At 44.0% G+C, this 13907-nt stretch overlaps 1 protein-coding gene across 1 annotated transcript in view; it reads left to right on the forward strand.

Moving 5' to 3' along the window:
* The window catches only part of T265_06650 (hypothetical protein), a gene marked incomplete at both ends in the record, with an annotated part of 21464 nt that extends 11793 nt beyond the window's left edge, over positions 1–9671 (forward strand). The window contains 4 exons of the mRNA XM_009171970.1: positions 541–804; positions 2536–2918; positions 8276–8312; positions 9303–9671. Of these exons, the coding sequence (XP_009170234.1) occupies positions 541–804; positions 2536–2918; positions 8276–8312; positions 9303–9447 (829 nt within the window). The remainder of the gene's footprint in view (positions 1–540; positions 805–2535; positions 2919–8275; positions 8313–9302) is intronic.
* Positions 9672–13907: the final 4236 nt, after the last annotated feature.

The raw sequence follows: 13907 nt of genomic DNA on the forward strand, positions 1-13907 counted from the left end.
GGTCCGCCATACGTAACCCATGCCCCAACCAACGCAGCTTCTGGTGCTGGACACATCCTTCAATGGAAGTGTCCGTTACACAACCGAAAACACGCTTTCTAACTGCCTCGTTACGGATTCGCCGACACTAACCCACACGAGCTATGGTTCTGAGGCAACGATTGTCGAACACCTGAAGACGTCTGTTCCGCTGCTCGAATAGGCATGGGCGTCATACTGTGAAGGTAGTAAGGCTTTGTACTCCAGGCTATCTCAACCACTCAGCTGACTGCTTCCTGTTTTATGTTGAGACTCCTGTACTGACTGGTAAAAGGCAACTGTTAGTGATACGTGCATATCTGAGACAAAGCTGGATGGCGTAACTCATCTTCGAAATGCGAAAATCATATATATATATATATATATGGCTGACAACTGAATCAACCTTGCCGGTCAACAGTAGCCTATCCACTCTCGGTTCAAGAACATCGATCCTTTGATTTGTGATCTGGAACTACCGTTCAATGCCTCAAACTTCTATCACTTGGTTTTTTGTTCCAGTTGTATTTGGCGTAATCGACTTCGCGTCAGCCTCTTGCACAATACAAGCCAACAGTTAAGGTTCACGTTGTTGGATAAACGTAAATGGGTTGTGCAGGAGTGGACTTCCGAAAAGCTTGACTGTCCTCCCGAATATATTCTACCGTCCGTTATAGAACGAGAGTATCCTCTTGTACCACAGTACGCAAGATCCACCATGGTCCGCACTTCCTTACCTTTGTTGGCACTGAATGAAGTTTTTATTGGTGAATCAGTGAGTGCAAGGTGAGTTCTGTCTTCTGCCTTGCCACGCTTTCAAAAAGCATTCCTCCCTTTCTGAATAGAATTAGTTTGTGGCGTGACACATCGCTTAACCGTATCATACTGCTCACATTGTTCGGTGGGAATCCAGCACAGCCACTGGAAATCGTCGCAGCCAATCACCGATCATGATTCACTGTGTAGTGGATTACCACACTGTTCATTAAAAAAGCACATACTCCTCTCAACACTGCTATGCACTTGTAGTTTGATAGCAAGGTATCGGTTGAGATACCTTATAGGTCCTCGCTACTGAGAAGATTCTGAAAGCCGACCCAGCCAAACGTCGTGTACTTGTGACTAATTGTCTTCAAAGAACACGAAAAGCTTATCCTTCATTGCTTATTCAATAGATGTTACCAAAACGGGTCACTGTATCCTTTCCCGCCTGCCACCTAGCTGCACTTCTGATCAGCATGTAAGTGAAGTTAGCTGCACGGTCCGATCTGGTGTGTGATCGGATTTTACGGACACTCGTGATAACGGCACCTTGCGCGTTGTCTCGTGTCGCCAACAGGCATACCACTTTGATAAAAGTGGGACGTAACTTGGCAGGCAACTCGTGTGTAACATTCAAACGTAAATGTTCAGCTCAATTTTTCGAAGGTACAGCATCGGTATATCTTTCATTCATATCTTAGCAATTAATTTAAGCCCACATTTGATTGACAGAGGCACATAATGTGCCGGCTTTAGTGCGTCCAAGAGACTGTAATTTGAAGGTGCACATTGAGAGCTATTACCAGATCATAGCAGAACTTCAGCGAGAGAAATCATTTCAATTCCCAAACTTATAAAATATTGGTTGAATGACCAATGCGCACTTATTGTTTGACAGTCTACACATAATCGGTGTTACTGGTGACCGCGGTTATTCTTTTATCTGAGTTTGGAATATCCATCTTAGCGATGCTCTGAAGTCCGCGAAACTAGGAACTCGAAAGTCAGGTCGCCAAACTGGATGGGAACCCCGCAGAAAAGACAATCAACAGATTTGCGTAAAGTGACTAAAACATGAGAGGGCGAACTTTGAGCCAGGAGTCAAGCGATTTAACTCCTAACCGAGATGTTTTTACCTTGCCGGTAGTTTCTCCGACTGGTGTTTACTTCGTTCTCTTGCTTTGGACATCTTTCTCAAATCTTCTTAGGTTCACATCAGTGTCAACGCTGACTTTTACTGAACTACACTGTCTTCGACGACAGTAACTAGCAATTGAATAGCTCACAAGCTCGGTATCGCCGCGCTGGACGGTTTAGAGCTCCTGCCTGAGTTTTACGCCAGTATTTAGTCTGCCGCGTAGAGTATTGTCATCCGTATTCCAGAAAACAAATGATCTAAGGGACGCGGTGCAGTTTTGGTGCCAGATGTGTAACACATCCCGTTTACGTGAAGATTTTGTCGACCGATTTTACGCGGCGTGGGTAATCTCTTTTCCTTGTGACGTTTTGCCGTGACTTCTGTCGAGTTAGAACTATTCATATTAGTTTATCGGAAAGTAAGTACGTCAGTCGCTTGTAGTGATAGAGAGTATTCCACCAGAATACCGGTAACAGTTGAACCATGGATTAGCTGTCCAACTATCCTCCCGTCATCACTCCCCCTTAGACGACCTACTTTTGAGTTCCTTAACTGTGGTCGCCCCAGTCAGGTAATCACTCTTCTCGATGTCCTTTTTTCGGTTTCCTGGGCTACAGAGTTTCAAAATATGAGCTTGGTGTGGATGGTGTTAACTTGCTTCGGCGAAAATCAAGCGGAATGATAGTCGTTACTGGAACTGGGTCTACGTCTTGGTACTTACAGGGTACGGCACTATCCCCCCATACAGTAGCTGAGGTTTTGAAAGTAGCAAAAGCGGTATATGTGGAGCGAGACGGTGAGCGTGCTGAATATCGGCGTCATCATGGTTCCACCCAATCGCTCTCAGTGATAAACCGTTTGGTCGAACAAACGAATCCACAAAACGACCATCTTGAGAACTCCGTTGTTCGCGAGATCACTGAGCGGTACAATGCTCGTTTACCTTTTGACCCGGAAGACAGACGCATGGCCTATGTCATTTTTGAACCTATGAGCGACGGTAAGTTGTCACCTGACAACGTTAGCGTTTTTTGACTACATCTGACTTAGTCTTTGGGGACGAGTCTTTAAGTCGCTTTTAACTGATCAGGCTGTTGACCGAGTTTTCCGAATGATTCTTCCGTGGGCTAACAAAATTTTACCCATTCACCCCATCAGCTACTGTCCTTTTGTATCAGGTTGGCAGTTTAGCCATTGCTTTCAAGTGGATAAAACTAGCGTGGTCTGTTATGGAGTTTGAAATGAATTCTGAGTGTTGTGTGTGACAGTGAACGTACAATGAAAACGCCTTGAGGAAATCTGACTGGCACCCGAGTCTTACGGACATTACTGGTGTGCTGAAAGATAACCTATCATAGTTTACGAATATATATCTGAAACTGATACAGTACATTCTCTGGGTTCATACGAAATACATTCATTTATTTAGCAATGGCATGATCACCTACGAGCCCGAACGCAGCTGGTGCCGCATTCTGAAATATACAGTTTCTTCGAGACTCCGTATATGTTATTTAACCGTTTTCGCAGGTGTGGTTTTTATCTACAACGAGTGCAGCCTTAGTAGGCAAAGTGGCTATTCTGTGCTTCTCGGATGTGGTTTAATATGCTTGTTGCTGTGGTCTACGTGGTAACCCTTACTGCATGAACGCGGCTACCCACATCCATCGCCGGTGCTTTGAGTACTTGATACGACTCTTCAAGGCAGAGGACACCTACCATGAAGCCTTACGATTCCATTTGGACCCGGTACACTAATTCTGTTTTCTTTGCTTTTTTAACGTGAGTAATGCTGCATCACTGCAGTAGTGGACTTTGGATGCTCAACATGAGAGTCAGCTATCAAAGAGTAGTTTACTGCATATGCATTACCACTGAGCTAGTCATATCCGTCGTCCTGAGCTCAGTTTATAGTCCATACAGCCATCCGTCCCCTTGTTCGTTGAGCACATTTAGGTTATACCCTGTGGTTTGGATTAGCCTATCGGATTTCTTTGGTACTCTGGGATTACACGTGTTTTCGATCGTCACTTTCTGATGACCCTCCCTTAGGACCAGTGGTTACTAAGCATCAATCGTGGATTTGGCGACAAGGTAAGCTCTTAAGGAAACCTTGTGAATTTGCATGGTTGACTCCGTTTTCTGGTTATGCCGCATTATCATTACTAAGTCCACTGGTGGGAAACAACTGCATTGCTAACTTCATCATAACGCCGATCTCTTTCCTCCTAAGGGTTAGGCAATTATATCCCTAACGCTTTGGTGTTAGACGTTTGCAGCACTAAAACACCGGAGAGGAAAACACCTGTCTGGTGCCAAATCCGTCTTTTTATTGAATTGCATAATAACTTCTGGTTGCAAAGAGTTAACAAGGTCAGGTCTTCTGTTTACTCCAGTCAAATGTTTTCTCCAACTCAAAAGTGAACTATGGGACATAGGCATTGTGTTTCGTGATCAACAGTTGGTTGTCAGAGATTTCACCAGAAAATAGAGACATCATCGTGAAGCCCATGTCGCACCACAGTTTTGGCGTAGACCGGTGGTGACCCGCTGAGCTTTTTAATGACAGCACAATCCACAAAATTTATTACTTTCATTAGATCGTGTACTTAGGTTTTCGCAGTCAGTGACGTTGCACTGCTCCCGTGTTTACGAAGTCTTGGGATGTATGAAACTGTTCAAACACCAGGTTTATTTGAAATATGCAACCATTGCTATAGTTTCTGGCATAGTTTCAGCTCCGTCGAATGCGCGTTGTGTACTGCTATAGACACCAGTGTCCTTACACAGCTTACTGTTGGGCGTTGAACAGTACATGGATTTCGGTGCATTATTTGCCATTAGCAGGTGACCGACCTGCGCACGTTCATCTGCTGTTCCACCCTTTCACCAATATTTCGCTCAATGTGGTCTGCAACCACGGGAACACTTACGTTACTATTTCGAACACAGGTTTCTGCATTTGCCCAACCGACACAGGCCTACATATGAAGTACTTAACATCGATGGGTCCTGTCATCACAGCTATGAAGTCACAAAATGATGCACGTTGTGCACACACACAAAAAAGAGACAAACTAGGCTCGATGAGTCGTTTTTTTTTGGTGTACCCGGGCCTTCGGAACAAGCTGACTGACTTATCATCCCACAAAGTACTCCAATCGAAATTAGACCAGCAGCTCACACGGACACTGATTGCTACATATCTTCCGGCTTTTACCAATGCTGCTGAAACGTTCAACAAGATAACATACGTTAGCCGGCTTTCAGGTAGCATGGTATTAATGCTTATGTTGCCTAGAAGCAAGCGATTTTCGGTACATACCTGGTGACGTTGCACTCCATAACCTGTGCAATCAGCATCAGTCCGAATGTACTACCAAGGTGGGCTTCTTCCGAACCTAATCAGCCGAGCTAATGTTCGTCGGTCTGTATTCTTTTGCGTTGGTATGCCGTGGAACCCGTGTTCGTCTCTAATCGACCACTTCGCAAACTTGAGTGTTCGTGGTCACGAGTAATTTTTGATCAGTCATCTGTGCCCTGCGTGCGGGAAATCGGTTCGTCTTGGTACATGGCCAATGGTCTGTATTCAAAAGGTCCATCCATCAAGTCTGGAAGCACCGTTTCGGTTGCACAACTCAACGACACGAAGGCCGGATTTCAGACGAAACAGGACACCTCTTTAAGTTAGTGCTTAGATGTGAATTCACTAGATCAGAGTGATCGAATGAGTTGCAAATATGAAGAAAGCCTCACACGTTGGGGCCAAGCTTTTCTGACTACTTAGTATGGTAAAATCGGAGACAACAACATCACTATTGACAGTGATGCTTTAGTGCCGCGGGAAACCGCCCGTAAAACCACTTTTGCACAATCGAAACGGAAAGCAGATAGCGGATCACTCAGCGAAGAAGAAACAGTGAAGGGAGTACTTTAGTCGCCTTCCGAATTCTCACGATTTTCAGACGGGAAATTCTTGAACATGGATCTCGGAGCCGTGCAGCATTAACTGCAAACCGTCTAATTAAGCAGGGACTTGTTTAGTCGTCAGTTGCCCAGAAAATAGAAAAACCCTACACAATAATGAGTTTGCAAGTTTTGTCTCCCCCTGATCATTCCACCTGTACACACACGTCCCATTTGGGTGACTAAGTCTGCCCCATACGACTAAGGCATCTTGCTTTCACTTCCAATCCCTTAGAGAGGTAACAAGACATCACGTGGAAATTATCCTTGAATCAGTATCATAAACAGTGCCGCTGAGATTTTTGCTCCTGCACTCCAAAGATTTCCCGAGTAATAGGTGCTCGAATACGACCCAATGAATGTGGTTTCCGCCTCGGGAGAAGTTGCGTAGACCAATTATCCACTCTTTATTGGCCGAACTCCAGGTGCAAACCATTTTTCGCCTTATTTACTTTCGTACTTCGTTCAACTCTATTAGCTTCCGACCTCGCTTCTGGTGTCGGACAAAGATGCCCTCCTTCAGCAATGTTGTTCAAGTTCGTACTTGGCTGGACGGACACTAGATAGATGTTTTGGTGTCAAACTGAGCCGGAGCATCTGGGCTAAAGAGCTCGAGTATGCCGATGGTATTGCCTTACTCGGCCAAAAAGCAGAATATCTACAAGCTGCTCTTGATCGAGTCAGCTACCATGCATGACTCGTCGGACTGGCGATCAGTACCAGTAAGACGAAGCTCTTCTTCACGCAAGTAAGAACTCAGCGGGCAATCTTTCGCTTGTGAGGTGATGGAAATTAACGGGATGCTGCATTACCATACTTTGGTTCTACCAATCGACCTAAATGGCAAGCTAAAGAGGATGTTTGAAATCAGCTCCCGTACTAAGCTCCCTATATTCAAAGCGGTAATCGGCCCAGTCCTTACTTACGCTTGTGAAACCCGGCCACTTCCCCTACAGGATGTCCAAAAGCTCGATTATTTTTCACTGTTGGTGTTTGGGAAAGCATGCGGAAAACCAAATTGCACATCAGCTGTGGTACGGTTAATGACTATCGTCGACGGACCGAGATACGGTACATTAGCAGATGGGACTCTCCAGCTTTGGAATGTATGCTTTTTCCTATCTGTCTTTGTATGCATAACATCTTATGCACGTATTTGTCGAACCTAACGGTTATTCTGTGCATCTGCAGTTTTTGACGTTGTTACGGTTAGCCCTTCGCACTAATCCACTTTGTGCATGCGCCGTGCTTCTGATTGATTCTGCTGTATAATTTGTAGCCCACAACTTTATGTCATGTATTTTTGGTGAACTACCGATGCTGTTGCAACAGTCGATCGCTTGGGTCTGCTTTTTCTCAGGATTTACGCCCGTTCTCGTGTGTTTATATGTTATCTTTGTTATCTTATGGATCAACGCAACGCTGCATCTTTTCGTATCGTAACACCCATAGCTTCTTATGTGACGTCTTTGTAGAACTCTTGCGACAACCTTAGTGATCATGATCTTAGTGTTTTGAATACGGCAGTGAAGCATCGGTGTTGAACACTGATGTCATGCTGTCGATGATGATGATGGTGATGAAGTGTTTTGAACCCGCTCTGGGATTTCATGGCAAATTAAAGTTTCATTCTCTCGCGTTAAACCTGGAGATCTTTCTGTCAGGGACAGCTGAACTTGAGATTGCGTCATCTCCGGATGTAGGATTTTCTTTAAGATTTTTGTTAGGATGATCCGAAAGGCTTTTCTAATGCATTCTACAAGAGAAACACGCACGTTTCATCATGAAGAGCATTGTGGTTTTTACATCTGTCGTAGGTAAGTAGGGTCTGCATGGGCTCGTGTTCCATTAACCACTAATCTGAAACTGCTAACCAGCGCCACGTGCCTGATCCCTACTCGACCCATCCAGTGGAGAAGTGTGAGCTCTACATTTTTGTGGCTGACTTATGTTGTGTTTGTCTTCAGTTTACACGCGAGGGGTATCTGAAGGTCGGCTTGTCACTCACACTGTAACTGAATATTATATCACTTTGACAGATTCTGTTAGAAACATCTTTCCATTTGCCTTGGGTTTTTCTTCGTTGGCCATCCTGAAACCTAATGGACCATTTATGTTCTTAATCAGTCTGGAGCTAATGCCTTGGTTTTACATCCTCTCTGTTTGTTAACCGGTTTCTCAGACTCGGGACTTCTTCTTGATAGGAATGGAGTACAATTCAGTAACTACAAACTATTATCCGAGCTACCTGTTTCTAAATTGCGTTTCGATTTTATTGTATGTGAAAGTTATCGTACCCCAATTTCACGGCACACTTTATTCATTCCGTTTCGTATCCATTTTCCATGAATATATTAGTTTATCACACATCTCATTAACTTCCTCCTCTAGGCACTGACATGGAGCCTTCTAGAGGATATGCATCTAAGTAAGTTTATGATCCTATTTCATGTCGCGATTAACTTTTCAATAGTGTATTCACACTCAGGTTTTATTTCAAAATCTCCGTTCATATCTACGTCTGTCTGTTAGTTATTTTGGCCTGCCTATTGGGTTTGTGGGCCACCATGCCACCTTTCGCGTGCAGGTTTGGATCCAACCGTTTGTAGTCCACGTACACTTGAGCAACCAATGGTGCATGCTTACAGTTTCAGAGGTGTCCTCCGACTTTACGATACAGACAGTTTTAGGCATGGTTCTTTGCACATCGCACTGCACATGATCCATCAACACACTACTGTGGCAAACAAATTCGAAATGTATACCCTTGCCCCGTCAATCACTCCCGTAATTTTCATTATGTTCTTATCCATATACAATGACGAACTTTTCTGTTTTCACTTCTTATGCCATTACTGCACATTGATAAACAGACCAACCTGGTGAAATGTATTTTTATGGGAATCTTTCCAATTAAAAGTTCTTCATAAGATGTCTCGGTAATAGTTGCAAATTATCCTGCCCAAAAACCGCTTAACTGCTCGCGGTTAGGCGCTACTACTTCCAAAGACCCTAACCCGCAAGTGATTGACCGAAACTGCGGCCCTGTAGCTAATCATGATTCAGTGTCCGCTGAATGCTGGTCGCAAATTGCGCCCCCAGGTGTCGGAATCTCCAGAATGTTGTCACCGCACACCGTTAAAATACGACGCGCTTTAAATATGTTTTTGACATGGTTTTGATGGTGGTTTTTGTGCTGAAAGGGATAACTTGAGAAGATTAGAGAACTGAGCTGTGGCATTACCTTTATTACAAGTTGGTTAGACATGAACTTAACGACGCGTATCGTTTAGAGTATCCAATGATCTGTAGTTTCCGTGACGATATTCTGCCATGTCTGTAGATGCTCTATCGCCTTCTAACTTTGTCGAAGTGAGATTTCTTCTACTATTCTGCTACACATTCCTTAAATGTTCAGTTTACAGGTTCGATCCCTCATGCTGGACTCCCACCTGGTGTTTGACGGTGCACGTGCGTTTTCTTTCCCGTATGGTTCCGTGGCAGAATTCTCCATAGATCCATCCGATGCCTTGTGTTGTATCCGACTGCGCAATCACAGTTGATCTCACGCATTTTCTGCTTATTTTACTTTTCCATTTCGTCTGTTGAATCAGTCCGCAAGGTTTTCCGTCCATTAGTGTATGTTTATTATTCATAATCGTTCATCTTCTTATCGTCCGATTCTTTCGAAACATTCAACTCGCTTAACTTGACTCGCACTACTGGCGAATGTACACAATCCTACCTCTGTCGTTTAATGGGAGAAGCAAATACATGTGACATCGATGTGAGATTCCACCTCTCTTATTAGTTACCCGTAAGTGTATGGTGACTGTCATGTTGTATTGGGCATACAACCCATGTTCATCCGTCTTTGACACTGCACACCAATAAGCACGCCAGTAAACCGCGACCGACTTGATGGGCATTTCTTGTTTGTTTCTTCATCAGAATGCGGTTCGTCTCACCCTGTCAAGCATCTCAGTGGTTGTTCAAATAATTGAGACTGTTTTGAAAGCAATGGATTTTTTGCGTCCACTTTGATGCTGATTTTCGGATAGATTGGTGTTTTCTTAACTAACGAGTAGTCATTGACGATGAAAGAAGCTCTCTTAGTGCGCTCGTATTGGCTTGCGCGCTTGGTTATCATGCACAATTTCATCAGGACGTGGTGCTGCAGCTACGGCATTTCACTGAGAGTCTTAAACGTTTACAATGTAACAACAGACTTACCTTCGCAATATAACGTTTCAGCCATACCGCTGCATCCGAGACAACGCCTCTCTTGTCACACGTCCCTGTTTGAGGATGACCCTACCTTGTGATCTCAACCGCTGTGTTTTATGTCCACCTCTGACTACAGAGGACTGAGTAGAAGAATTACAAAGCTTTGCATAGAATTAGGAAGCAGAACAGCGAATCCATCTAGACATCGCATTGTCCGTTCCGCATCAATATTTTCGAGTATCAGATAACTTGTCTTCTTATAAGCATCTATGCTATGCCATCTTCGTCATCATCCTCCACAGTAATGGAGATGGGTACTCCACTGCCATACAACCGCCATCAAGAATACCTGGGAAAGAGTGAACAAAGGGTAAGGGTGGGTACCCATAGCCAACAGTCTCATGCTATTATAGAAAACAATTAAGAAAGTAGGATATATATATATATATATATATATATATATATATATATGGGGCAGTACCGACTTAAGCGCGTCGGGTCATCATACTGAAGACGCCATTAGTCTGCATGACCCAGCGTTCTTTGTGAACCTCACTGACAACGAAAGACAATCTGGCTAGGACGTAAGAACATGCTCTCCGCCGCGTACCATATTCAACAGGTTTTCTAACCTAGGACAAAGATAATCCCGATAGTCCCAACCAGTAAGTCACGAATATCCCACAACACTGTGTTTGACTGTAGCCGCTCTCGATTCGTGTTGCTAAGCCATGACCTTCCATCAACAAGAGTTCGGGGTTGAAATCAATACTTTCTTTGGTAGCTAGTAGCTGTTGCACTAGGTGCTCAGTTACGTGCCACTTCATTGCGAACACGCTGCAGGCTATCATTTTGCGAAGCCACGTATGCTGTAACTTCTGAATCTTTCTGTTGTCCTCAAATCTAAGGGGTTAGGTTTCCCAACCACAGAGTATGGCTCTAGGTACTCTAGTGAAATTCGTTTTCGAATGGTGTAGGTTCTCAAATGTTAGCGCTTTGGCTTCTGTCACTGTGCAGCTATGCAGCTGCCTAGATAAGCAATCGTTCAAAAAAGTCAAATTCCTCTTCTTGGAAATTCAGAGAGTCTCAAAATCCTAAAACAATTCGCCTTTTGAAGATGGAAAACGCGTATCGCGACATCCGAATTTTTACCTAAAACATACTATGGAGCGATACTAATTGTTTCCGCGTCCCGCGCCAGTCCACATCATCCTTGTTGGTCTTTGGAACTTGTACCCACTTCATTCGCTTGTTTTATATTAATGCTCCTCCTGCTCGGAAACGCATGCGTAGATAACCGTTCTGTAGTCTGTCGAATCCCAGGCACTCCAAGGATCAAAAACAAGGGTAACCTTTTCGCCAAATGTAGCTGAATACCACTCCAACAACAGGATTTTCGGTGTTCCAACTTCAACCTCGTTATCCCGTTCATTGAGGCCAAGCTGTTTTTGGATGCGTGTTTCGATCATCCGTCTTAAACAGCGTGACCGGTGCACCTGGTTGTGCTTGAAACTGCAAAATCGTTGGCTTTTATTAGGTTAAAAACGTCAATGTTCTCCTTGGATGTTCAAAGGTTTGGCCTGATTAGTCCATTGCCCAGTCCGCTCTGTAGCACTTAATTTCGGTTGATCTTTGTTCGTTCAAAGCCATCGATTGTTTTATACCGCAGTATTGAATAAAACAACTGGGCATTTCCAACTTGGAAGTCCTAGCCGAGTTCACCTTCAGTGGTTCTGTTAACTGGGTGGGTCGCGGTTTTCGAAATCCTTATCACTATTGGCTGATAGTGGTGTAAGGCGCTAAATAGGTTATCTCGCCGTAGGTTCTGTGTTGCCAAGTAGCCTTTCAGGCCAAATGGATAACTATTCGTCTGGTAACGGTTCGGTACACCTCATCGCAATCACTAAGCTGCTTTGCGCACGCTCGTTGGCTCTCGGTTGAATGGGGCTGGAGCAAAGGTACATACCATTCCTGTATCCCCTTGAAATTCTGTTGAGACTGCTACACAAACCCTGCGTTAAAGGCTTAAAGATGAGGTTGAGAGGCTTTTTTGGACAGCTAGACTTTCGTAGGACGACCTCCTTCCTGAAATGGGCCACCAATGGAAAAGAGGCCTTTTGCCTTCTTCCGGAAAGGAGAGCCCTCTTCAAGGACAATTTATAGGATCCACCATAAGTCTTGTAGCATTGTGAAATTACACAATATGGTTGCAACCTATAGATGGGGTTTTTAAACATAACGTTGAATAGGCTTCCTCCGAGCTCGTTCCCCGATATAAATGAAGTGCAACTGTCTAGTTTTAAACGGGCTCTCTTTGAAAGAACCCTTTTCTTATTCTTACCTGACTTCATTTCAAGATAGTCAATTCCCTAATGTAAAATTAACACCCAATAGTGACAGCAGTCAGTAGTTTGCCAAAACTGTCCACTCAGTCAACGAAGGTACAAGGATTAAAGAATATATGATCTCGACAACCCCTCAGATCATACAAATGTAGCGTCTAAAACACAAATGTAAGGCTAACTAGTAAGCAAACTATAGTTGGAAACCATAGTACAGTTCTACTGAGTAGCGGGGATACAATAACCGGACCGGTTCACCAGTGGGGAGACTGAGTTGCTGGCTGCGTGGTTGGTGTGTTCCAGTTGGTTCTCGGGACGCGTACATCATGGGTTCAAACCGTTGAAGAATATTCTGAATAAAATTTTGTCATGCGCAATGTGCAGAGTTTTTACAAAATTCTAAGGTTGCCATAGTGGAGAAGAGCGGAAACAATGATGATCATCGGTCCCCTAATCAATAATCTCCCGCCTAGGCACCCGAAGATAATCCCGAAAATATTTACCACTTGAGAACGAGTCTCTGTCTTCGGTTCAAATACTTTCAACATTATGCTACCAACATATTGCAGCACTATTCATACTGATATCCAGGAGCAGTATTCCAAATAGAGTTTGGCCGTATATTTGCAGAAAATAGGTGCGCCTGAAGCCTGTCTTGCCTGAACCATATCTCCGGATATTTTGTCACCGCCTCTTTTGTAGCACATCAGGAGTTAACTGGCTGCGGCTGGTCCGCAGCGAAATCATGCGTAATAGAATACTTAGTAATGGATAAGAATTCGGAGAGCAGCAGCTAAAACTTATCAATCTAGCTTGTTTGGGGCATGCATCACAGGCGAATGCCTTCTGCTTGTTGAAACACCACAGGGTGAACGAGCCGCATCGTAGCTACGCGAAATGCACCCGAGTAAAATCAAGCTGGGTGTTGTGGGATTGTCGCGCCTTCCAGGTTAGGTCTACATCACACTCCTTGCAAGTATTTAATGATCTTACAGGATATGGCACCTAACCGGTCGCATTGGTGAGTACACTGTCAGGTGCCCGCCAAAATGTCTACCTAAGTTTCGCCTGTCGTGCGCTGGTCTTGGTTGAAGTTTCCAAAGGATACTTATTAAATCCTACTGATAGTGTCTCACTTTGGTATGATGCTGAGATATGTATATTTCATTCATGTTTGGAAGTGTAGTTGTGTTCTTGGTGCTTTTCCTCTATAAAGGCTCTTTCGCACTAGGTCTTCACCTTTCCACTTTACCGGGGCATTCTTATTCTCTGACTGATAGGTACTCCTTTACTCTTATTATTTTGAAGCCGATGACAATCCCGTATGCAAATGTTTTAAGGAAGTCAGTAAGTGACAACTGAACTTGATTGATAATACTCAAATCGATAGTCGAAAGAGTAGCATTGGAGGAGAAACCCTAGCTGGATGCTTTGGGTTACAATGCATCACATTT

This window comes from Opisthorchis viverrini (assembly GCF_000715545.1).
Source record: "Opisthorchis viverrini unplaced genomic scaffold opera_v5_142, whole genome shotgun sequence".
In the NCBI taxonomy this organism is placed as follows: Eukaryota; Metazoa; Platyhelminthes; class Trematoda; order Opisthorchiida; family Opisthorchiidae; genus Opisthorchis; species Opisthorchis viverrini.